We start from the raw sequence: 24064 nt of genomic DNA on the forward strand, positions 1-24064 counted from the left end.
TGGATAAATGCACTATCTTTAATTTATTAATAAGTGCTTCTTCATCTGTCAAACCACACTGCCATTCCTGGAAGATGTCACTATCTTACCTATACCTCTAAAAGGCATAAAGAAATAAATCTAATTTTCTTCCTTCTTTCTTTTAAAAAGCATGTATGATCCTTAAGACATTTAATTTTAAAAATTCAAGATTCAGGGACCAGGAGTAATAGAAAATTTTTAGTGCGCTACAAAACTTCCCTCCCTGACCACTAATTCTGTGAGCTCTTCCTTACCAAATCATGTAGAAATTGACTTTTGGAGCAGTAATTCTCTAACTGCGGTCTAGGAACGTCCTTTAGGTATTATGCAGGCTTTTCCAATTTCAAAAAAAGACATGTGCTCATGCCTAGGGAAGGTTCCCAGATAGAACAAGAAGAAAAGAAAAAGAAACTGTTTACTCTGAAGGACTTCACTGCTGGAAAACGTACCCATCAGAACTTGAGAAAGCTGGGAATTAACTGATACAGCTTCCACAATCCTTGGAGAACTGTTGCTCGTCTTGTATGTGCTTATCTGTTTAATTTTTCTGATTTCTGATCAGAGCAAGTGGGTTAAATGCTTATGCATTTTTTTTTAATTTTAGAGAAATATAGTCTTTGAAAATGGGGTTAAAAATTTATTCACTGAGTAAAGAAAAATCAATAATTAAGAATGTTAATGCAATATGATGCCAACTGTGTAAAAAGTTTAAAAGAAAATATTTTAACACCAAAATACTAACTGTATCTACCTCAGAGTGGTGAAACTTTGGTGTCTTGACATTCCCGTTTGAATTTTTAAATGTACGATAATACAGTTTCAAAAATGAACATGTGTTACACTTTGGTATCACTTATAATTTTAAAAATCACTTGCAGCTAAAGATTACAAAAACAGAGGTGGGGAGGAGGGGAGAAAAAAGGGGTTACAAAAACAGTAGAAGTGCATTGTGCAAAAAACAGTCTATTTGCTTACTACAGTGGTGCTATATACTGCGGAATATGCCTTTTCCCCAAAAGTCTCTAAATCTCAAAAAAAAAAACAAAACTAGATAATCATAAAATATTTAGAAAATACCTGAGCACTACTGTGGAGCCACTGATTAATATTTCCATAGTAAGTCTTGAGAAAAGAGATTCTTGTGGTCTAGAATAAAGTAGTCAGCGAAGGATTCCCAAGGAGGTGTGATGAGAGCAAAACCTTGGAAGACAGCATGGAAAGCGTTGCAAAAACGAGGCACAGAGCGAGAACACTTCGCATCAGAAGATCAGAAGTCAGAGAAGCAGAAATGAGACCAGAGCACATGAAAGGAGACTACAGCATATAGATTTAGTGTACTAGCCTAGCTAGCATACTAGGGAACAACAGGAAAAGAGAGAGAGAGAGAGAGAGTGAGTATCAGGCAGGCTGCTAAAGCAGGTATGGGAAGGTAGACTATCAAATGTCATTTTTAAAAAACAAGATAAACAATTCAGTTTTGATGTAAAGAATGAAAAGTCATTGTGAGTTGTAAAGAAAGAACATGACATGATTTTTGTAATTTATGTGTAGAAAAATACACTAGCATTTGTCATTTGGAAATTCAACAAATATTCTTTAGGGATCTATTATATCCAGTCTTTGTCACCAGTACAGCAAGGACAAGAGTTTCCACAGGCTAGGAGGGTGGTTCAGCAGGGCAGGTGAGCCAGGATAGAGATTTAAATAGCAGATGAATTCAAGTGATTTTAGAAGGTAACCTTGCTGGGATTTGGGGATGAATGTAACAGAATTGTAAAGGAAAAAGAATCAAGGATGAGTCTGAAGTGCCTGAGTCTTGCACCCACATGTTACCATTTAGGAAAACAGAGAAGCTGTAAGGTGGACCAGATTGGGGAAGGAGAGCTCATTAGTTCCATGTTTTGTTGATTTTGAGGTTGAAGCACATTTGCAATGAAGTTCAAATGGAAATGTCAAAAAAGTGCCTGCAGATATGGATTGCAGCTCCAATGGAGGGTCTTGAAGCTATCAACTGGGAGTGATTCGCATATAGATGGATATTAAAATGGTGAGTCTAAAAGATACCTCCTAGGCAAAAGGTATAAAATGGAAAGAGGAGGGTAAAGTGGCTAGTACTTAGGCTAGATTAGAAAGGTGTTCCACCAAGAATGGAGAGCCCATTCTCTCACTTGGTAAGCATTACCTGAACACAGACAACAGTTTAGCAACTGTCCCAGTAGTATATGACTGTTGGAGTCCAGACCAGTATTTAGGGAAGCAGCACTGGTAAGTCACAATGTACATAATTATTTAATGTTAATTCCCAATCTGAATTAATGGTGATAGGTGAAAATGCCCAGGTATAAACATTTACATTCAATACTGACTTCCATGGGAATTTTCAACTGCATGTATTTATGAGTTACCTGAAAATAAAACAGAGATATCCAGTCCCCCAAACCTCAATCCCCAAGAAGTCTCTAACTTGGCTACTATAAAATGAATTAGCAGAGAAGAAAGATACCTGGTATATTACATATAATTGAGCTCAACAGCCTTCTTGTTTTCTAAGGATCCTAGAAACAGCACTTAAGAGACTTCTGTGACCTGTAGATGTCAGTTTTCTCTGCAACACAGATTTTCAGCAAACTGTTGAAGCAGAGAGAGTACCCAAAAGGGGGAGTAGACAAGGACAGGAGGCTTGGGTGGGGACTGTCACCACCCTCAGGGTCCAACTCAAATCTATCAATCCCTTTGCAGACTAAATTTGCATGAAAAATAACAATAGAAAGTTGAGGAAATGTGGTTCTCTGTAGATATCTGATTTGTTGGCTACATCTAACACTTTGCCTGTAGTCAAGCTGACTGAACTTAGCACATCCTGGCTCAAATTTTGATAGAGTTGGGCTCCTTGGCCTTTAAATTGTATATCTGAATTCTCTTTGAAAAGATTTGGCCTCCTTGTATATAGTTAGAGTACTGGGCGCACCCATCTGTTTTTATGCTTATGTGTAACTATACCATTTTCCAGTGCTCTTAGGTCCTTGAAAATACAATGACATGACTGATGATGAGAAATTAAGTGAATGGGGTGAATGTTCCCATTCTCAGACCAACGTTTGTGGGAAAGCAATTTCCCTTACAGTTCTGGCCTTGTGCTTCTGTTTCTAGTGAACACCTCAGGTCAGATATCTTGGAAGGTACATATTAACCATCTTCTATGCTATGAAGACAAAACAGTCATTCTGCCAGTTTGTTACTCCCACCGTTGCCTAGATTTGTCGACCCCCCCATGTCAGGGTGTGGTAAGAAGTTGAAAATCCCTCAATTTACAGAAAGGGTTAAGAATTTATCATCTGTCCTGTGGGTCTCTTGAAACTCTTGTTTGAAAAGGGAGGATCAGTGGCGGCCAGGAGTCACATTTGCAGAATGGAAATGGCTTTAGGTACCCAAGTTGCAGGCTCACACAAGACTCAGGGCAGTTACTGTTCTTTTGTGAGGAGGAAAGGTTACCCTGATCCCAGGGCCTAAAACTCTAAAATGCCAGGTTTTCTCTGTGTCTTAACACTCCGGGCACGGTGAGGGCTTCTGTGGCAGTTTTCTCAACATCTCACTAACACCAGCCAGGCCTCCATTGCTCAGATCAGCCCCTCTTTCTTTAAATATCTCAAGTGCGTATGCAGAAAAGTCCGCCCAGCTCCATGGGGACAAACCCTCTCCTCCTCCATGGAACCCAGGCACCAGTCCTAGCACCCACCAATTCCGTCCACGGTCATCTGGCCCCACTCCCCTCGTGCTCATCTTGGAACCTAGACCACCCTCATTTCAAAGGAAGAGAGGCAGGCAGCCAGCGCGCCTGCCAGCTATCTACATGTTTCCATTAAGATGCAAGTGTGTGTGCAGCTTACATTCATATAGTCCCTGAAGTGTCTTCAAGCTATTATTTCCCATGTCTTGTTACTTGTGTTCAAGAGACTCTCTCTCCTGCAGGAGCCCAAAGATTTTTGAAGGCAGAATAGGTCCCCGCGCCGCCTGGGAGGAGCGCGCCCCCTTTCGGGGAAAGAAGGCAAGGAAGAACGCGTCTGGCGAGGCTCGGCACTCATTCCCCACGCACAGAGCCGCGCCCAGCTCGGTGCAGCAGGGAGAACAGCGGAGATGGGGAGGGAGTGTTTGTTTCATTATAACCAAAGATACCGTGGGTTCTGTTTTCAACGTTAAAATTCTTCATTGAATTAATTACTCTTCCACCCATTACACACCCTCAATCCCCAGCAAAGGTGAGATCCAGAAAGAGCCTCCTGTTCCGACCCCATGTCAACTTTATTATTGCAACTGAGTTTCGATATATTCTCTCCCTGTTCGTTAAAGAAGTTTCCAATCATTTCACAGTAACTCCGTGAAAGTAAACAAAATGGGAATAGAACCTGCCTTTGCCCTTTCTCATAACTCGGATCTTGGGAATTCAAATTAATACACAAATTTCAGATCTATCCCTTTTTAAGAGACCTGAGCCTGGGGGGATCAATAATGGTAAAAATAGCCCCAAAGTTCTCAGGAATTAGAGCGTCTTCATTACGTGGCACAGCTAAGGGACTGGGACATCCAGTACCCGGCAAATGTATTCTGGGTATAACTCAGACCCTTATTCTTATATTTGAGAACCACAGGAACAGAAGAATCCCCAAGATTCTGGTTGTCCTCAGATTCCTCTAACTCACTTGTGCATCTGATTGATTTATTCTGACATGTTTTCTTTATTTTCTTTCATAACATTTCCTTAACCAACCACCATTTGTGCCTTTATTCCCCTCCCCTACGCTAATGTGGCCCTGAAATCATCCTCCCAGATATTTTTTCATCAAGAAAAGTAGTCCCAGAGCAAGTGAATATGGTATTTTTTTAAGTCTTAAACTTAAAATCAATACCCCATAATTGTCTGGATGAGTACTTCCTTGAAGCTGCCACAGAAAATTAGAAAAATCACAACACAATCTACTAGTATTTAGTCCACAGTGGAGACGTATTACTCAAGAACTTCTACACCTGAAAAACAAACCTGCCGACGCTGAACCACTGAAGATTACTCCTCTACAGTGTAGCTCCTAATTTATTGATTTAAAAATAAACAGCATTTGGAGAAAAGGGGGACATTGCAGCCATTTGTTGATATTATTATTAGTGTTTGAGACTATTGGGTTTTGGGTCTTAGCCTGCTCACCAAGCCATTTGATTTTAAAGAAATCCAAATTCTTTTAAATGGATATATAACACTGTTGACATATGCATCCTCTTTATTAATATATTGTTGTAAAGGGAGTAAAAGGGCACCCAAACGATGGGACTGGTACTCAGAAGGCATCAAAGTAAAACACAGAATTCGATAAACGGCGCCCAATCAGATGACAATGGTGTGCACTTACAGGCAGCTCTCTAAGTGTTTGGACACAAAGAGTTGGCCCCATATCCAAATATTGCCTGTAAAGTTTTATCTGTAGTTCTAAGGAATACTTTAAGGATCCTGTTAATTAAACTTACAAAGGCTTGGGTAGAGAATGCCAAGCCCCCACGTTTTACTTTTTCTTTGAGAGGATATTCTGACCCCTAAAACACTTCCACCACCTGTAGAAAAATAAGCGAAATGCAATCCTTATCTCCTCTACAAACGCCACTCTTGATCTTAAAAAGTTGTTCCTCATATTGCTTCTTCTAAAGAGGAAATAAATATATGCATATTCCCAGAGCGGTTGAAAGTGGGCCCGGCCCTAGAACTGGAGGCGCGCTGGAGGTCGCAATGCAGGCGCAGGCAGGCACAGACCTTCGCAACAACCCGGTACTTGCTGCCCTCACGCTTCCACCAAGGAGGAAGGTTTTCCAGGAGTTAGGGGCTCTGCGTTGGTCGTGTGGTAGGCTGATGGATAGAGAGGGAAACAGTGTGTAGGAGAGGGATTGTAAAAGAAACATGCCTTTTAAGATAAACAATCAAATTGGTTTAGACATTGTCATAGTTGAAAATCTACAGGTTGTTATTTCCTGGAAAAGGTTCCTGTCTGGGAGAGGCATTCAAAGCTGGGTCGGTGGAATAGGTGCTGCTGAATTGACTTTTTTTTTTTCTTTGCGGGGGGTGGGGGGTTAAGGTGACGTCTTGTTGATTTGGAGATGATTTATTCCCTCATGTTGTAAAATCTAAAATGACAGTCCTGGGAAGAGGAAAGAACCATAGGGACCCGTATGACCCATTGCTGTCTGCCTGAAGCCCTGGCGCTCTGACCTGAGCGCACCAGGGTTAGGTCTTTCAGATAAAATGCGGGACTGCGCGATGTCTAACACTCGGGAGAGGCGCTCCTCCGAAGCACGGAGGAGGTGGAAATTCACTGCATTCCAGAGTTTGGGGATCTGGAGCCCCAGTGAGTACTGGCAGGCTAGGGCTTCGGACTTCACTGGCCTATCACCCCACACTTCAAATTCCCAAGTCGTCCTTCACCCAAAAGCGGGTAGGAGTCACTGAACTATCAATTTCTCCAAAATTCCAAGAGATCACCGGGGCCCCTACCTCTGCATGTAAAATAAACCGAAATCACCACCTCTTGGCTGGCCTTGACATTCGGCTTTGGGGATTCACTGATGCACCTTGATCCTGTATTTCACCTCCTCCTCTAAATAGAAATGTTTCCAGACTAACCTTAAAACGATATATTTCATTGCCTCCCCTCTTCAACGAGATAACTGAAGCCCAAATTTAGACTGCCAACACAGGCTCCAGAGTCCCAGGGTGGTGCTGCCTAAGAAAATTTCTGGCGCAAGGGTTGCTGCAAACGCTGAGACTCTAGGGGTTGATATTACTGTGATGCGAATTCCAACTTGGGAGCGCCCTAGAAAATGTTCCCGCTCTCCTAGGCGTTTCTCTGGCGAAGAGAAGTTGGCCGGGCAAGGTCCCCGGAGAGTGTGACTGGTGGATTGGGCAGGCAATTCCTTCGCGCTGCGTTTACACCTCTCCCTTTGTGACAAATCGATTTCCCGCGCTGCTGTTCTGTATTTGCATCCCGCCTCGCCTCGGGAGCCAGCTGCGCTCGGTATACACTTAGCATCGGCTTGTGAATGTGTGCGTGTGCCCGCGCGTGTCTAATTGACTTTCCGTCTACCTTTTTATGACTACATGTGTTTCCAACAAAAGGTCTTATTAGGACAATCTGGTTTCACTAATTTAGAGGTTGGGAACGTGGAAGGCAGCCCCCCCCCCTTTTTTTTAAGAGTTTGCAGACGTGACGTTCAGATTAAGAAATGACAGCGGGATGCACTGTCTTCATTGGAGTAGGTCTGCCTATTTTTATGACCCATTCCTCTTTCCTCTCCCTGATTACCCACGTTCTGCCACCACCCCCATTCACACTCCACACTATCCCATGAGCCACTGGATTCCAAACAGTGTTAAAGAACTATTTCTTTGAACACTTAATGTATTTGAGCCCAGAAGCTGGAGAATTTACTAGACTGGGAGACTCAGTAAAAAGGGAAAGAAAGCATTCCTCAGAGAGGACAGTGTAGTGAATATCAACCAAGGTAAGGGTGGGGACAGAATTGCTGATGGTGAGTGGGGTGGGGAGGGTCAGGGAGAAGCCCTCACTTTAGACAATAACTAGTTCCTTCTAGCTCTATTTGGCCCAGATTGTAATTAGAAATTTTGCAATATTAAAAATCCAATATCGAAGCTGTAAGTGGGTTTGTTTTGCTAATTTCAACTGAAGAGAAAATTTAGAAAGGTCAAGGACTGTTTCTAGATAGCTAAAGGAATCAAATGCTTCTTTTTAATGTTCTCTGTCTCTCCAAAGAAGACAATCGTTTCCTACTAGACTAGATTTCCAGCGGGGTGCAAAGAGCGCTAGACTCCCGGTTCCATCTCCGAGTTTCTTTGGGGATGGGCGAGAGTTTGCTCTAGCCATCCATTACCATGACACTCCCCTCTTCCCTGATTTACAGTCTGAGCTTCATTGTCATTGCAGGCTGGAGGCCAAGCGGTCCTGACTTCCAGGGGGCTCACAACAGCTTTCTTGGTGACTCTTTTTGGGAGCCCAAGAACTAGGGATTAGGGTTCCCCTGGACGATTGCTTCTTTAAGACTCAGGCTCTCCCATTCTCATCCCAGTGAAGAAAAAAAAGATAGAGGAAAGTGCTTATAAAAGCAAGGAACTATTCGTTAGAACACTACCCTCATCTCTCTGGGAAGGAAGGCCTGGGGTGTGTGTGTGTGTGTGTGTGTGTGTGTGTTTCTCAGCCACTTTCCTAGCTCTAGGTGCCTGTCACATCATCCCCATCACATCACTCTGCCTTCTGCGGCCTCCTCCCAAAACTCTCTTAGTCATGCTTCCGATGAGCATCCTCTTTCTGAGCCTCAGTTTCCTTTCAGGGTCCTCTCCCCACAAGGCCTCTCTAGTTATTGTAACTCTGAGATGGGCCCGAGTATCACGAGTATCACGTGGGTGAGTTTTAGAGTCTCCCCTTTTCCAGGGACACACAGTCCCCAACTCCACCCGCAATCCTCAGCTTGTCCTCACGCGCCCCTGTGGAGACCACATGCTCCCCTGGGCCTCCACGGAGCCTCGGCGAATCTGCTCTGGGTCGTTCCACCTCTGGCTTCCTCCGGCCAGTCCCGCTTCATACCCACTCTAAGGCCACAACAAATCCCCGAATCCCGAGCTCCCTTCTTGTGGTGTCCACTCAGAGCCAAACAACTGGTACAATTTGCATCCCTCTTCCCCTGCAGTATCCGAGGGGCACCAGGGCTGGGTCGGTCCCCAGGCTGGCTGAGGCGGCTGGCCTTGGCTTTGCTTTTCTCATCCTCCTGTCTCCTCGTAGGGCAAAACAACATCTCCTCTCTCCTGCCCCACTCTGGTCTTCTAAGCAGAAGTTTCTTTGTGGCCCTGTTTTCTGTTGTGAGTTCAACCTCTAGTGTTCGAACAGTGGTAAATGTCGCCATTAATAAGTAGTCCTGGCAAAACAGAAACGACCCGACGTGCAGAACTGACGAAGCTGGGGTCTACATGGAATGCTATTCTCCTTACTCTTTTAGTTTTTCATTTTCCCTAGTAAAACGTTTAAAAACGACCACAGCATTTCTCAGTGCATTCCGTTAGAGCTAAGAGTGCTCATGCAAACACTTAACTCGCGCTGCAGTGTGGGCAGCAGAAGCAGTCCCTCTAGCACCAAAACGCTAAACAGAACGTCTCTGCCTCTGCACCTAGCCCTTTATGTGGAACCTGGGGACACCCGGTTCTTCATTCCTCGGAGTTGGCCACTTTTCTCTGGTGTACAGGCCAGACTTCCTCATCCAGCTTCTGCAGCCCTCTGCTAGCACATTGAGTGGATCGGCCCTAGGCCTCTTTTGGCTAAAAACACCGAGGGGCGCCCAGGCCAGTAAGGAAGCAGGGTGAAGACCGGGCGCCCTGAGCACGCCATAGGCTCTCTCTGCGGCTTGCTTTAGCGGTGGCCATTGGAGCCACCTCTGTGCCCAGGCCCTGTTTCCAATTGTTTCTATGTTCAGTTTGATTTGTATGTCTATTTTTCGAAGGTCTGAAATAGGCAATGTTTTGCGAAAATCACAGAATGCTGGCGTGCCCCCTGGTTCCACGGTTTCCAAATTTTAAGACAAAATGGTAACCAGCAACTATTGACATCGAAAGCGATCACCCTCATTTGAGAACTTACAGCTAAGTTCAGACTCTTGCAACCTCAAGAAGAGGGAATATCTACGCGTGTCTGGCACATGTCACCTGGGATGAACTGGGTGACCGGTCTGTTACAGACTCGGGGACACGGGGATACAAGTGCCGTCTCTTTTTAAGGCACCATTACTAAAGCGAAGCGAGATTTTCAGGGGCGCGAGGCTGGTCGGTGAGGATGGGGAAGGGAAACTGTACTTTTCCGGACATTTAAGAAGCAATAGGGAATGCTCCTCGAAGGTGACACTGACCTCAGCACAGAAGCCCGCGCCTCCGTGATGCAGCTCGCCTGTGCGGGATCACGCGGGGCTGAATCTCAGGTTTCACCCGTAAAGGACATTCCCTTTGCTTGGCCTGAGTTTGCCCGAGTCAGCCGGGCTTTTGAATCTGCCAGTCTCAAACCCATTTTCGGTGGAGGCGACAGCAGGGGGCAGAGAGCAGCTCCAGCGTCTCGGGCAGGGCGTTCTCTCGCGGCCTCCCCGCTGCGCCCGGCCGTCTGTGCCCGCGTGGAGTGTGCAGCATGAGCAGCGCCAGTCCTGCTGCCTGTGCCTGGTGCCCTCCCTCAAGCCGTCGTACGCTGCCTGACAGAAGTCCTTCCAGCCGGACTCAGCATCCTTAACCAGCTGCTTTCCCAAACAGTGCTGGCTCTCTGAGTTTGCGCCCCGATAAGACCTTTTCCCAGCCCTGCCCCGCCGCTCCGCCTGCGGGATGAACTGAACCCGAGCCTGGCTGAAGTAAAGAGAGTTTGCGGCAGACAGAGTCTCTGCTTCCGACCTCAGGGCCTCGGAGCCCCTCTCTAGCCTCCTCCTTGGTTATGCCCTCGGCCAAGACCCGCTTTTCGCATCTGGTTTCCCCTGTGACTGACCCTTCCTTTGAAGTCTCCCACTACCTCTCCTAGTCCCAGGACCTTCTCTTTCTGGCCCCGGACGGGCCATCGCTGTCCTACCCCGGTCCCCGCCCTCTGTCCCGGGCACACACCCCTGTGGGCATGCGCCCCTCACTCACTGTCCTGCTGCGGGGTGTCGCTGCCGCTGGTGAGTCCCGGTGACTCCAACAGGCTCCGGCCAGCCTCGCCCACGTTCTCATCCGCCTGTGCCGCCACCATGTCCCCGGCTTCCTCCAGGTCTAGCAGGTGACTGACGGAGAAGTTCTTTTTCGCCTGCAGGGTGTCGAGGTTGCCCGGGCTGTCCAAGCGGCCGCCCAGCGCCGGTTGCCGCTCCAGAACGTGCCCGTAGCTGGAGGTCATGGTCTCCCCCACCGATCCCACCCACCCCCCTCTTCCCGCTCGAATCAACACCAAACGCTGTGGGCGCGAGGGGGGAGAGGAGCCGAGTGGGGAAGAAAGAGGGGGGCAGTGCAGAGAGAGAGAGAGAAAGAAAGAGAGAGAGAGGAAGAGGGAGGGAAAGAGAGGAAGGCCAAAAAAAAAAAAAAAAAAAAAAAAAGTGGAAAAGAGGGCGGGGGACCCCCTTCTGTAGAGCAGAGCGTTCTGCACCGGCCGCCTTCCCCAGCCTTGGTTGCTTTCCTGAGGCCAAGTCCGGCGCGGTCCAAAGAGATAATCCACACCAAAATACAATATTAAAAAGTCACCCTATGTTCAAGTCAGGAGAAAAAAAATCCCTTCCAACTCTCCAAAAGCGTCCACACGCACAGACTAAAAATAATAATAAGGGGGAGAGAGGAAAGCGGAGGCCAGCAGGGCGGGGGAGTTAGGCAAACAGAAGAAGAGAGAAGAAGGGGTGGGAGAGAAGAATCAAAGTGGAGGGTTTTTTTAAAGGTTAAAAAAGTTATTCCCAGGCAAGAGTTCAAGCACCAACAGAAGAAGGCTTGTTCCAGCTTTAAAACATCTTCAAGAAAACGTGTTCCCCCCTCGCTGCACTCCTGTGGATTCTCAGGAGTGACTAAAGTTTCAGGAGGAGAGGGTGATGTCTTGCAGATGTATTAGAGAGCAGGATTCTCACTTTACTTTTTGTAAGGAGTAAAAAAAAAAAAAATTAAGAATAAAAAAAAATTGGGCTTCAAGAGTCCAACGGAGGGTGCCAGTGGGTTCCCCCCTTTCCCTTCTCTCTCTCCCCCTCTTCTTGCTGGGCTCCTTTTTCCTTCTCAGTTGGATCAAGAAGCTCTCTGGCACATCAAAAGGCACAAACTGGCATGCAGAGGAGGCTTTGTAGGGAATACAAGAAAATTGGAGACCCCTGGGAGGGCAGATCTCGACTTAATAGGAGCCTGTAATTACGTGGCAAAGCCTTTGTGCCGTGCCTGACGTTTCACAGACCCCCTTTCTCCATCACAATCTCCTTCTTCCTCCCTTCCCTGGGTCCAAAAACAGTCTGATTAAGAAAACCCCCTTTGCCAACCTCAGAGCTGGAGAGAAAGGGAGAGGGAGGGAGCAAGAGAGAGGGAGGGAGAGAAACAGAGGGAGGGAAAGAGAAAGAGAGGGAGGGAGAGAAAGAGGAGGGGGAGGAAGAAATAAGAGAGGGAAGAGAGCAAGAGAGCCTCTTTGGATTTCTAAAGGTCTAATTATCATTCTCCTGCAATAATATCAGGGAGAAAAGACAAACTGAAACTCAGTCACTTCAAACGTGCTGATTATTTTGCTTCGGCATTAACTCCTCCAGATTTGTTTAAGATCCTGCTGGAAAATCTCATTTGCATGTTTTGATAACAGCTGTGGGGAAATTGGAAAAAATCCACCACTATCACAATCAAATTTTCTTCTTCTGCTTTCCCCCACGACCTTTAAAAAAAAGATTTTCTGCTGTTTTAACAGTTTTGGGGTGAGTACAGAGAGAAATTAGGCTATTTTTGGTTCTGTAGAGGGAGCCTATTAAATAATGTAATAAAATAACAAGAGGGATAGTAATGGGAGGCTCTCTCACTCCTCTCGCAAAGACTAAACGCAGGTTGGGGAGATCTAGAGGACACCGAATTTATTTGAGGCTTTCCCCGCCATTAGGAATACCAGGGCTAGGGCAATGAGAAATGTACTTGTCTATTAAGCTGGAGGAAAGGACTCCAGAAATATATTATAATCTTTCTCCCTACCCCTGCCAATTTTGTAACCTCTGTGGTACCGCCAAGGTTGCTTCCCCAGGCGAGGACGCTAAACCCAGAGGGTCCCGCTGCGCAGATTCCTTCAAGCTGGCTGGAACACTCCCAGAGGCAGGAGTTGGGGAGGCTTCCGTGCGGTTCAGCGTCCGGCCTGGCTGTGGTAGTGGGAGGACAGAGAGGAGCGGAGGAACCCCCATCTAAGTCTAAGGATAATGCTCTGTCGTCCGTCTGCGGAGTCCTAACTTGACAGAAGACAGAGAGGTGCTGAGCAGTTTTTTCATGAACTGTTAGAATTTGGTAACAGCTTTAATAGTCTCATTAGAAATGAGTTACTATATGATGACTAAGTAAAATATTAAGTGCTTATTTGTGGCGTTTTATGTTCTTTAAACGTGCACATACACACATGCATCCGTCCTCCCTTGACTGCTAGACTTTTTTTTTTTTCGTTCTATAGCCGAGAGGCTCAACTGGAGAGAAAGAAGGGTCCGAGTGTGTGTAAATGGTTTCTGGGCTCCAACAGCCATAGTTAGCCCAAAACTTCCAGCCCTGATCTGGGAAAAGAACATTTGATGCCATCAAAGGGCTGCAGATTGAAACCAGATGTGCTCGCCTCGGTTCTTTCCATGCATTTAATTAAGGAGCAGGGATGGAGGAGACTTTTTCATCATTAGTCCACCCACTCCCCGCTCCTCTCTGCAGTCCTTAGCCCCCCTCCCACTGCCCCCACCCCCACCCCCATTCCCAGGCCGCTGGAACCCCCGACCAGGAGCCCGGAGCGCTGCCAGGGCTGCACTGTGCGCCGTGCAGCAGGTCGCTGGATCTCCCCAGCGGTACCGGCTCTAGGCAGTAAACATCTGTCCGCGTCTGAGCCAAGACGAACAGGACGCCAGTGGGGCGGGCGGGGTGGGGGAGGCGGGCGTGCACGCGGGTGGGCCAGCGCAGAGTGGGAGCCTGTGGGTGCCTTCCGTCGGGATTTCCAGCTCAGCTGCCTTGGAGAGTCTAAGCTGAGCGCCGCACGCGCTCGTGCCATCTGCTGTACTGGACGCAATCTAATAGCGTAGAGAGTTTTCCACCGGGCATCCATTCCACGTGGGCCGTTTCTCCCTTCCCAGCGGTTTGCCCTTGCAGCAGATCAGCCTCCCCACACCCTCCCTAGAAATGGTGCAGCTCCTCGCCTCTCCCTCCTTTGGCTTTCTCCATCCTCATTTACACAGTTGCGTTTTAACCTTGCTGTTTGTCCCCTACACGGACCGAACTGCCCCTCGTAACAAAGGTCTGGGTAAAGGCTGGGGACTTTTGACATCCCCAAGACGGGATGTTACCCCTAAAGATCCAGTGTCCTCGGTCAGTTAGGGGGAGATCGTCCTTCCGAGGAAGTTGCCTTATTCGGGTGAACGGTCAGTATGGTTGGTGAGCGAGGAGTAGCCACAGGGAAGAGAGTTTATAGATGGACATCCGGAGGCAAACGCAGATGTCTCCGCTGATATTCGGGCGCATTTTCTAGAGGGACCAGGCGCTTCCTGAAAATCACCCATTTGTCCCACTTGTCATTAGTGTTAATATCAACCAATCCTACCAATACTAACTAGAATGTTAACGGTTTCGAGAAAAACACCGGACACGTTTGCTAATTGATCGACTCTCTCTCTATATATATATTTCCATGTGCAATATTTTCCCCAAATATCTTTCGGACTCGGAGCTCAAATACTGGCCAAAGTGCTGGGCTTGTCCGACCAGTGCAGAGCGGCTCCTGCAGCTTTAAAAGCGCAAGGTCGTGGAGCCCACCTCTAGAAATGAGGGACAGAGAGTGTCCTTGAGTCCTAGGAGCTGGAACTGGCGGGCAGAGTCCCAGGGTACTCAGGGAAAGGGAAGAGCAGCTTCGGGGACTTAGTCGCTGTCCCCGGGAAGCGCAAGGCAAGCAGCAGGGCCCTCTCCCGCCGTTTCGCAGTGTTTTTCTCAGAATTCTGCGGAGGCCACCAGAGCACTAAGGCTTGAGGGACACTTCACCACTAGGGAGAGGCTGCCTTTTCCCAAGATATCCCGTAGGCCTCAGCTGCAGGGAGCAATCCCTGAATTCCCCTAGCCCCGACATCACCGCAGGGAGTTGGGAGGCAGGGTGGGCTTTGGGACCTGTTGGGGAGAGTCCCCTAGGAAGCAAATCACAAAGGCAAACCCTGCAGAATTGATTCCCCCCCACGCCCACCTATTTTCTTCTTCTTCTTTTTTTTTTTTTTTGCTTGTTTAGGTCTTTGTGGATTTTTTCCTTTTCCTTTTTTTCTATTAGCAATTACAAGTGGATTGGATCCACACTCTGATTATGTTTACACACATTTGCAATTTGTTGAGAGTCTGAAGTGTAATTTTAAAATATCTATCGAGATAACCCTACAGGGAAATTCAAGACAGAGCCGAGAATGTGTTCACTTCATAAACACAAAAGGCATGCTTGAGCTGGCGCTCCCAGAACCCTCCCAGCCAGAGCTGATGCTCTACCCTAGGCACCCATAGGCAAGCAGGAAGCTCCTTCCCAGAGCTCCATAGGTCGCTGCTCCTAGCCTCTACTGGACCCTCAGGTTCCAGGTCCTGCTTTCAAGTGGGTAGAGGAAGGGGGAAATTGGTGAACCGAAGTTCCCTGGGCTTGGCTGATGTTGCAGGAACCAGGTGGGCCAAGCACCTTGAGAATCTGAATGACCATCTGGCAGAAAGATGTCAGGAGAGGGGACTTGAGGAAGCTTTGGCAGAGAGCACATACTCATCTCCCAAGCAGGCGGCAGACTTGGCCTGGGCATTGAGAAGGCCCCAGAGAATAGCCTGCTGTTACCTCTGTAGTTCCTTAATCACTACTTTGCTTTCCCCATGTGACTTTTGTGGGTGGGAGAGAGAGCTGGAAAAAGAGAATTTCTAACTCAAAGTCTCTGAACATGTGTAGACCTTTCTCTGGCTTTAGCTTTGACTTCCATCCATCAATTACTATTTTTTGAAGTTTGAAGCCCTGCATGATGTAACCAACCAGAAACTTCTCCCTTGTGACCTTTCCAGCATCTGAGACCCACTTTCCAACTGTTCCTTCTGCCCTACCGCCTTTAAAATAACTCCTGTTTTTAAATTCCTCCCCATGTAAATGTGAGCAAAGCTAGATCTAGCAAGGAAACTTGCCAATAGATCAGACCAAGGTAAGAAAGAGGTTTGGTTCCCAGCCATGTGCCTTTGGGTGGTCCTATTAATAGTTAGGTTTGGTATTGATTACTGTCTAGGGTTTCCCTGGCACTGAAAGTTGGCAGAACTCTGCCTTATCTGGCTAGCAGAATGTCTCCCATCCTAAGCAATTTCCCCTCTGAGGTGGAAGCCAGGAATTTCACTCCCTGACATGTTAATAAACTGACATGATAATCAGGTGACAGGTCACAGGTTCCATGACACATAAAGCAGACAGCACTACTCTTAGGAAATAACATGCTGTGGGAATAAACATGCTTTCCTTCTTATGGTTAACAATCTAGTACATATTCATTAACAATGATACAGGGAAAAAGACTGAAATGTAAGATGGATTCTGCAGGGTTCACATTTTAATGTTTTTAGAAGGAGTCTTTATGTCAGGCCTGAAAGGAACTCTCCTTTACCCTTCCAATTCTGGTTATTGTAACAATAAGTGTTATTTCAGGAGCATGTCTCCTATGCTCTATTCTTTATCCAATAGCCCCATTGAATTATTTTGAAATTTTGTAACAATCAAAGGATGTCAGACTAAAAATACATTTCCAAGTAATGATCTGGTAACAGATTTACTCTACTATAGGCTGGGAGGCCCAATATGTTCAGTTGGAACATAGAATAGTTTCACTAAGCCCATCTTCTCCTCAAACCACTGGTTGGACACTCTGCATATACCACCAAAAGCAGCTTTAGCCAAAGACATCAGTGACCTGCACATTGACAAATGCAATAAGTATTCCTCAGACCTTAGCTTGCTAAACGCTTCTGCTATCATTGGTAGTGTTGACCATCCTTTTCTTTTTTTTTTAAAAAAAATGTTATTCTCCTGTTCCTCTATTTCTCTGACCACTTATTTCGGTTTTCACAGTATATTCCTTTTTCTCTGCTCACTCCTTAAATATTTATATTCTCCAGAGTTCTGGTCTTTATTTTACTGTCCTTCAAAATACATAGGTTGTTCTTAAAAGATCTCATACATTTTTATGGGTATGTCTTGGTCCATTTTATGTTGCTATAAACGAGTACCTGAAGCTGGGTAATTTATAAAGAACATAGGTTTATTTAGCTTCTCCAGTCTGAGAAGTTTAAGGATAAGTTGTTCAAGTTCAAGTCCCGGCTTCTGGTGAGACCTATTCTGCTGCATCACAATATGGAAGAGAGGGTAAAAGAGGCAGTGGACATGTGTGAAGAGAAGGAAACCTTGGGGGGCATCCCAGCTTTCTAACAACCTGCTCATAGGAATCCATTCTCCTGAAAATTAATTCAGTCTTGTGAAAGCAAGAATGTATTTACTAATGCTAGAATAGCACTGAGCCACTCATGAGGGATCCATTGCCATAACCCAAACACCTCCCCACTAGGCCCCACCCCCAACTCACCCTCACTGGGGATCAAATTTCAACATGAGCTTCAGTGGTAACAAACAAACCATTTCCAAACCATAGCAATTAACTACCACCTGTTTGTCAATTAGTCCAAAATGTAAACCTTAAGCTTGTCCACCTACTTACTGTCATCTTGTGCAAACTGGGCAAGTTACCTCTCCAAGCCTTAGCTAATTCATCTCTCAAATAATGCTAATTATGGCACCTACCGTATATATTTGTGAAAACTGAATAACAATGCAGGCAATCGATTTATCACAAAGCTTAGCAAGAAAAAAGCCCCAAAGAAGAAAAAAGAGGTAGCTGTCTCCTTGCTGAATATGCACATTTATTGAAGAAAAAAACTTAAACTCCTTCCCCAGTAGAAAACCTAGGAATTATCCCAAATTCCTTCCTCTTTGATACCACCTCCAGGTCTGCTTATATTATCTAGCTAGTATCAACTCCGATATAAAATAGCCAATAAATGCTTGTGGAATTGGAACTGAAAATAAAGGAGGTAAATAGGTAACACTGTATGTGAATATGTAGGTATGATATTATAGTGTGTTTGTATTATGTAAACATAAAAACAGTAGGCAAGGTGTCTTGTCAGATGCTCCAGGAGGAAATACAGGTATTCAGGTGCCATACCTTCTCTGTCTTGAGGAACCTAAACCTTACCCACCAGGCAGATTCAGATGTACCACAAATGGTTATTAAGAGGATTAAGAAAGAGAATAAAGGAAAAATGCCTTATCATAGTCATTATTCAACAAAGGTTAGTTCCCTTCCTCCATTCTTTACCTTATGCTCAGATTTTTCTGGGCTGCACAGAATAATAGGAGACTTAATTCTTGCTATCATCCTAATTTAGAAAAGTCCTTTAAGGATGGGCATATGCATGTAACTTAGATGCTTAAAACTGGGAATGGTTCTAGGCAAGAAGCAACACACAGAGCTGGAAGAGAAATCAATGCCAACCCCATTCCTTTGCAGAAAGGACTCGTGCCTGGTGGATTTTTTTGTGTGTCTCACTCTCAGAATTTGAGAACCTGCACACTCATCAGATTATTGGCCCTGCATAAGACATCTAAGCTGAGATCCCAGGCTAGGTTGGTGCCTCTGCAAGATCTTCAACTTTTGGGCCTTGAAGCTCTGTTTCCAGGCCAGGCAGATGTGAGATGGAATCTGACAGTACAGATACAAAATGCTCTGGACCTGGGTAAGTTTGGCTGATTTGAAATGCATAAGGTCCTTCAGCTGACTTTGCTGCTTGTTTATAGCATACCTGGCGGGTATGCCGCTTTGGATAACCCTCCTTGGCTTGCTGCTCCCATAAATCTGGAACCAAGGACAGGCCACTTCTCCACCTGCTTTCCTCCCCTTCTGTAAATCTCTAAATTTCTAAAAGTGCCTCTCTCTCTTCTCCCAGTTCTCCACTTTTCCGATAACACTAGCTCACAGGTAAATATCCAAGCTGGTTGCAACTTGTTTTGTCCTGTTATACTTGTTAAGTTAGGTATATATTTTACCCTAATTTTTCTTGTTTTTATCTTGTTCAAAGCACTAGGATCTACCTTACTTCAAGTTTTTCTCCACAGTAAATAGTAGTAGCAAAATTTCAAAGACTTTTTTTTCTTTCCTGCCTCAAAGTGATGCTTTGAAATAATGTGTATGTAAAGAACTCAGTGTAAAAGCTGTGAATGTATATCAGAGCAGTTACATTTGTCATTACCTTCAGTTGTCATTCTTTCCTGACATTCTTTTCTTGCCTTTCCTCACTATGGAAAACAAGGATTTATATAGTGGAAATAAGAAAACTGATTTTTAAAAAGTCTAAAATAATGTGTTATATCAGCACTTTGCAGATGACAAACCTATTATTTCCACACTTTGTTAAGCCACGATTCACCTCTTTATACAATATATCTCTTTGTCTTTCACGAACCTGGTACCCAGCTCTGCATTTAAAGCACCAGAGCTACCTATCTCCAAAATGCACACTGAAAGCAAAAACAAAAATAAAAACAAAAACAAAAACAAAAACACTTCCTTTTGCCACTTACCCTTTTATTCTTTCCTCTTTCCTGAGTTGTTCTTTTAAGCATCTTCTGCTCCTTTAAGCCAGAAGTCAGCATTATTTCCTTCAAAATATAAAAAGAGATTTAGTGACCTCTCTAATATTCATTATTGTTGTATGCTTCAGTCTCCATTAAAAATCATTACACAGGATCAAACGTATCAACATTTATATTCTATTTTGGACATAAAGTAGGAGTTCACCATTAATCTTTAACCATTACCAAATAATGTATTACATCCTACTTTGTGCCTAATGTAGTGTAAAGGCTAGAGGCTTTAGAGGCTTTGAAGGCTTATTGTTTGCTTCCACCTTTTTAAAGAAATTTTGAGCAAGTAACCTAGTTCCTCTGAGTCTCACACTTTGAGTCTCAGAAGCTCAAAGTACATCTGAAAAAAAAGTAAGATAACAAGTTAGACATAACGTAGTTCCTGGCAAGTAATAAATACTCAATAAAAGTCAGTTCAGAAATTCTTCTTTTGTCAATGATGTAGTAGCTTATAGCAGAAGAGTAGCGCTCCCTGCAAAAACAACCTAAGAACCTAAAAATGTTTATATCTTCCTCACTTCAAATATCAGAGACCTGCCAAGGCAATCGAGACTTGAGCAACCATATATTCCAGACAAGGATGTTCTAAGGCAAGTCAGACTTGTTTTATTCTATTTTTATCAGGTTATTTGGAGAACTTTGGAATAGAACAAGAGACTAAAAAAAAGAAAAAGTATATGTTTAATAAAGGAGAACAGTAGAGATTTATGCAATTGCAGGCCCTTGCAGGAAGAGAAATTGGAGTTTGGTATTGATGAGACTTTACAGAGAAGGGAGGCCGAGACAAGTGAGACCAACATTCACATCAGTTTTCTCCACAAGGAATTAGTCAATTAAGCTGCACAGGCAAGAGGCTAAGAAGCAGAACACAATGTGAATAATGGCAAATCAGAGATTTCTGCAACTTGACAATACTAAGGAGACTAAAACTGAAGTTCATGCCAAGGAGAAGAATCCATAAGAAACACTCCAGGCTCCATGTTAGAAGTACTGGAAAGCTACACCCTACAAATGCAAACAAATTGCATGTAGACTGACCCTTACTCAGTCTACATATTAACATGTATACCTTTCTTTTATATTCCATACACATAACTTTCTAGTTATTCAGAAATACTAATCTACCAGAAAGTGGTAAATTGGAATGAAAAAGAAAAAAAGTAAGAAAATAATTGACATTCAACTTCTGACTACCAAAAATGGGACTTTTTAGTCATTTTTGTGACAATATTCTTAGAAGGTTGGCATTGTGGAGAGTAAATAAATTTGTTTTTTTAGCTTTCTTTAAAAATATCAAGAACTAGGACAGCCATTTTTTCACTAGGCATAGAACTTCAGGAGGGCAGTTATTTCTTTTCAGTAAAGTCCTGTCAATTCTCTTTCCTTAATATTGTTTGCCTCAATTCTGTCTCCATTGACTGGATGCCTGCAGCAATTTGGTCATTGGTTTCATTATGACTAATATCTCTTCACCATGCCACCAAAGTGGATTTCTTAAAATGAATATTATCATATTTGTCTATTTTAACTTTATCCAGTGGTTCATTATTGCCAATAAAAGAGAGGATAAGTATCTTAGCACAGTGATGGCATGCACTTCTTTTCATTGACTAGATTAGCATTACCTCCTACCTTCCTTTCCAATTATCAGGAACTTAGGCTGTGCCCTTTACTTGTCTGTAATGGTTATCTCACCTACTTTGCTAAAAATTAGCTTTTGCTCATTCTTCAAGTGTCAATTTCAAAGCCACCTCTCACAAGAACACTTCCTGAACTCTAAGGAATACTTCTGTCCCTCCTCATCTTCTTTGCCCAAATCCCTATCCCACTTTTCTTTTTCTTATTTGCACTTCTACTTTGTAATTATTTATCTATTTACATAGGTAATTTTAAAAATCCGCCTTCATTACTGTAATGTAGTTTTCCTGTAGGTACAGAGTGAACATATCTTGTTCACTACTCATAAGGAACTTGTTTAATAAATAAATATAGAGATGCACCCTTATTCTAAATAAATCTATCTTCAGCGCTATAACTGTGTCAGATTCTACTTTCACATATTTTTAGTTTTTTTCTGGAGAATTTGTCTTTCTCCTGAAAACCTGTATTGGGTCCTATTTCAGGAAATCGACTCAATTTACTTTCTCTAGAAATCCAGATATATTTGATCACTCTCATCTTTGGGCCCTGTTGAATCACAGTTTACCCTCTTATCATAGAATATATCACATTCTATTGCTTTTATTAGGTCACATGCCTATCTTCCCATGTTAAAATGTATGTTTCTTCTGGGTACGGATTGTTCTTATTATCTCTGTTCTCCCAGTGTTTACCATAGCATGTAGTTAGCCCTCAGGGGTCAATCAAAGTTGGTTGGATGAATGAGTAAATATGTTTCTGTGAAGTGCTACATAGCATTTGTGATTAGTATCTCATTTATGCCAAATAATTCATATTTAATATCACTACAAGATTACTTGATTTATAGTAGGAAGAAAAGACAAGAGCTTTCTAGAGGAAACTTCAAAGGACAGTCCATCTCTGTTACTGATGGGATGTGTTAAAATAAAGCCAAAGAAACATTCTCCATCTAACACCTAATCCAAGTGTCTCCAAACTACGGCCCACGGGCTGCATGCGGCCCCCTGAGGCCATTTATCCAGCCCCCGCCACACTTCAGGAAGGGGCACCTCTTTCACTGGTGGTCAGTGAGAGGAGCACAGTATGTGGCGGCCCTCCAACGGTCTGAGGGACAGTGAACTGGCCCCTTGTGTAAAAAGTTTGGGGACGCCTGACCTAATCCTTTATCAAAACCACCAATAATTACAATGAGAAATAACAGTTGAAAGAAAGGTTAAATTCACTGGCATTGTCAACCTCAGCCAAGCACTTACTGTAATGCCCCTTTGAAAGAATTTCAAATGGGCATGGACTACAATTCTCAAGTCTTTAGTTTATGCTGCATACAAAAATAACTTCACAGACTTTATCTCTGCTTACCACCTCTGAACTGGAAGTACTTTTAGTCTTGGTGGGACCAAGCCTTGGACACTAGTCTATCCTAGGGGAACTGAAAACCTATCTCCTTTGGTTTTGGAATCACTATTGTGTATTCTTTCTCCAGGGTCACAGTAGTGATGTTACTTCCTCAGGCTCATACGCACAGTTATGCAAGAACAGCCTCCAGTACACAGATGAGCATAAAACATCTATCACTGCAGGTGCAGGATTGCTTTTATAATGAATTAGTGCCTCCTTACTGGGAACTAGGAGAGTCCTGCTGTTTGACATTTTCAGTTATTAGGCAATGTCTGAAGGCACCCAATATTTCTATTCCACACTTACCCTTTTCTGGAGCAGAATGCAAATGCTATAACAGCTGTGTGTGTATTTGTTTTCTTTTGGGGAGAGACAGGCCAAAGAAACCACAATAAAGTCTAAAGCACAGCACTTCCTTCACTTACATAAGGATTACAGAAGCAGGTGCACAGTGTTTGTTTCTTCTGGGTGTATAATAAGGCATCAATTTTCATATTAATAATTCACATTTGATAACTCATATTTCATTTAAAAACCTGTACCAACTTAATCTCTGGTCACCCTGTCTGAACTGTAGGTAATCTTGGCCCTGATGGAACTAAGCCTCAGGAAACGGGCTTATTCCAGTGGGACTGGGGAAAAAGGAACCCTCACACACTGTTGGTAGGAATGTAAATTAGTACAGCCATTATGGAAAACAGTACGGAGGTGCCTCAAAAAATTAAAAATAGAAGTACCATATGATACAGCAATCCTACTACTGGGTATATATGAAATCAGACTCTTGAAGAGATAACTGCATTCCTCTGTTCATTGCAGCATTGCTCACAATAGCGAAGATGTGGAATCAATCTAAATAGCCATCAGCAATGAATTAATAGAGAAAATATAGACTTTTAAAAGTCTATATGTATATATATATAATGGAATACTATTCAGCCATACAAAAGAAAGAAAATCCTGTAATTTTTGACATGAATGAACCTGGAGAACATTATGTTAACTGAAATAAGCAGAGCATGGAAAGACAAGTACCAAATGTCCTCACTCACATGTGAATGTAAAAATGTCTTACTCCTAGAAACAGAGAGTAAAATGATGGTTACCATAGGATGGAGGTGGGGGATTAAGGGAGATATTGGTCAAAGAACACAAAATTTCAAATAAACAAGAGGGATAACTTTAAGAGATCCATTGTACATCATGGTGACTACAATTAAGAGCAATATATTTTACATTTAAAATTTTCTAGGAGAGATTTTACAGGTTCTCATCATTAAAAATGGTATGTGAGGTAATACATAGGTTACATAGTTCAATTTAGCCATCCCACAAGGTATATATATATCAAAACATCATGCTGTACATCATAAATATATAGAATCTTCACTTGTCCATTGAAAAAATGACACACACCCACAAAAATTCACAAGCAGCTCATCATCATGGTCATATATATGGTATGAGGGCTATCTCAGCTATGCTATAGAACTGCTTGAAAGACATACCTGATGGTTGCCTCTGCCCTGTTCCTTTAATCATAGCAG

The 24064-nt window shown here is 43.9% G+C and overlaps 1 protein-coding gene across 2 annotated transcripts in view; it reads right to left on the bottom strand.

Moving 5' to 3' along the window:
- PRRX1 (paired related homeobox 1) overlaps positions 1–12263 on the bottom strand; it is a 75786-nt gene extending 63523 nt beyond the window's left edge. The window contains exon 1 of one of the 2 annotated variants that reach the window (XM_003925381.4): positions 10718–12263. In XM_003925381.4, the coding sequence (XP_003925430.1) occupies positions 10718–10958 (241 nt within the window). In that variant the 5' untranslated portion in view covers positions 10959–12263. The remainder of the gene's footprint in view (positions 1–10717) is intronic. The other variant, XM_010336139.3, reaches the window with a different exon arrangement.
- Positions 12264–24064: the final 11801 nt, after the last annotated feature.

The sequence above is a fragment of the Saimiri boliviensis genome, chromosome 19 (assembly GCF_048565385.1).
Source record: "Saimiri boliviensis isolate mSaiBol1 chromosome 19, mSaiBol1.pri, whole genome shotgun sequence".
In the NCBI taxonomy this organism is placed as follows: domain Eukaryota; kingdom Metazoa; phylum Chordata; class Mammalia; order Primates; family Cebidae; genus Saimiri; species Saimiri boliviensis.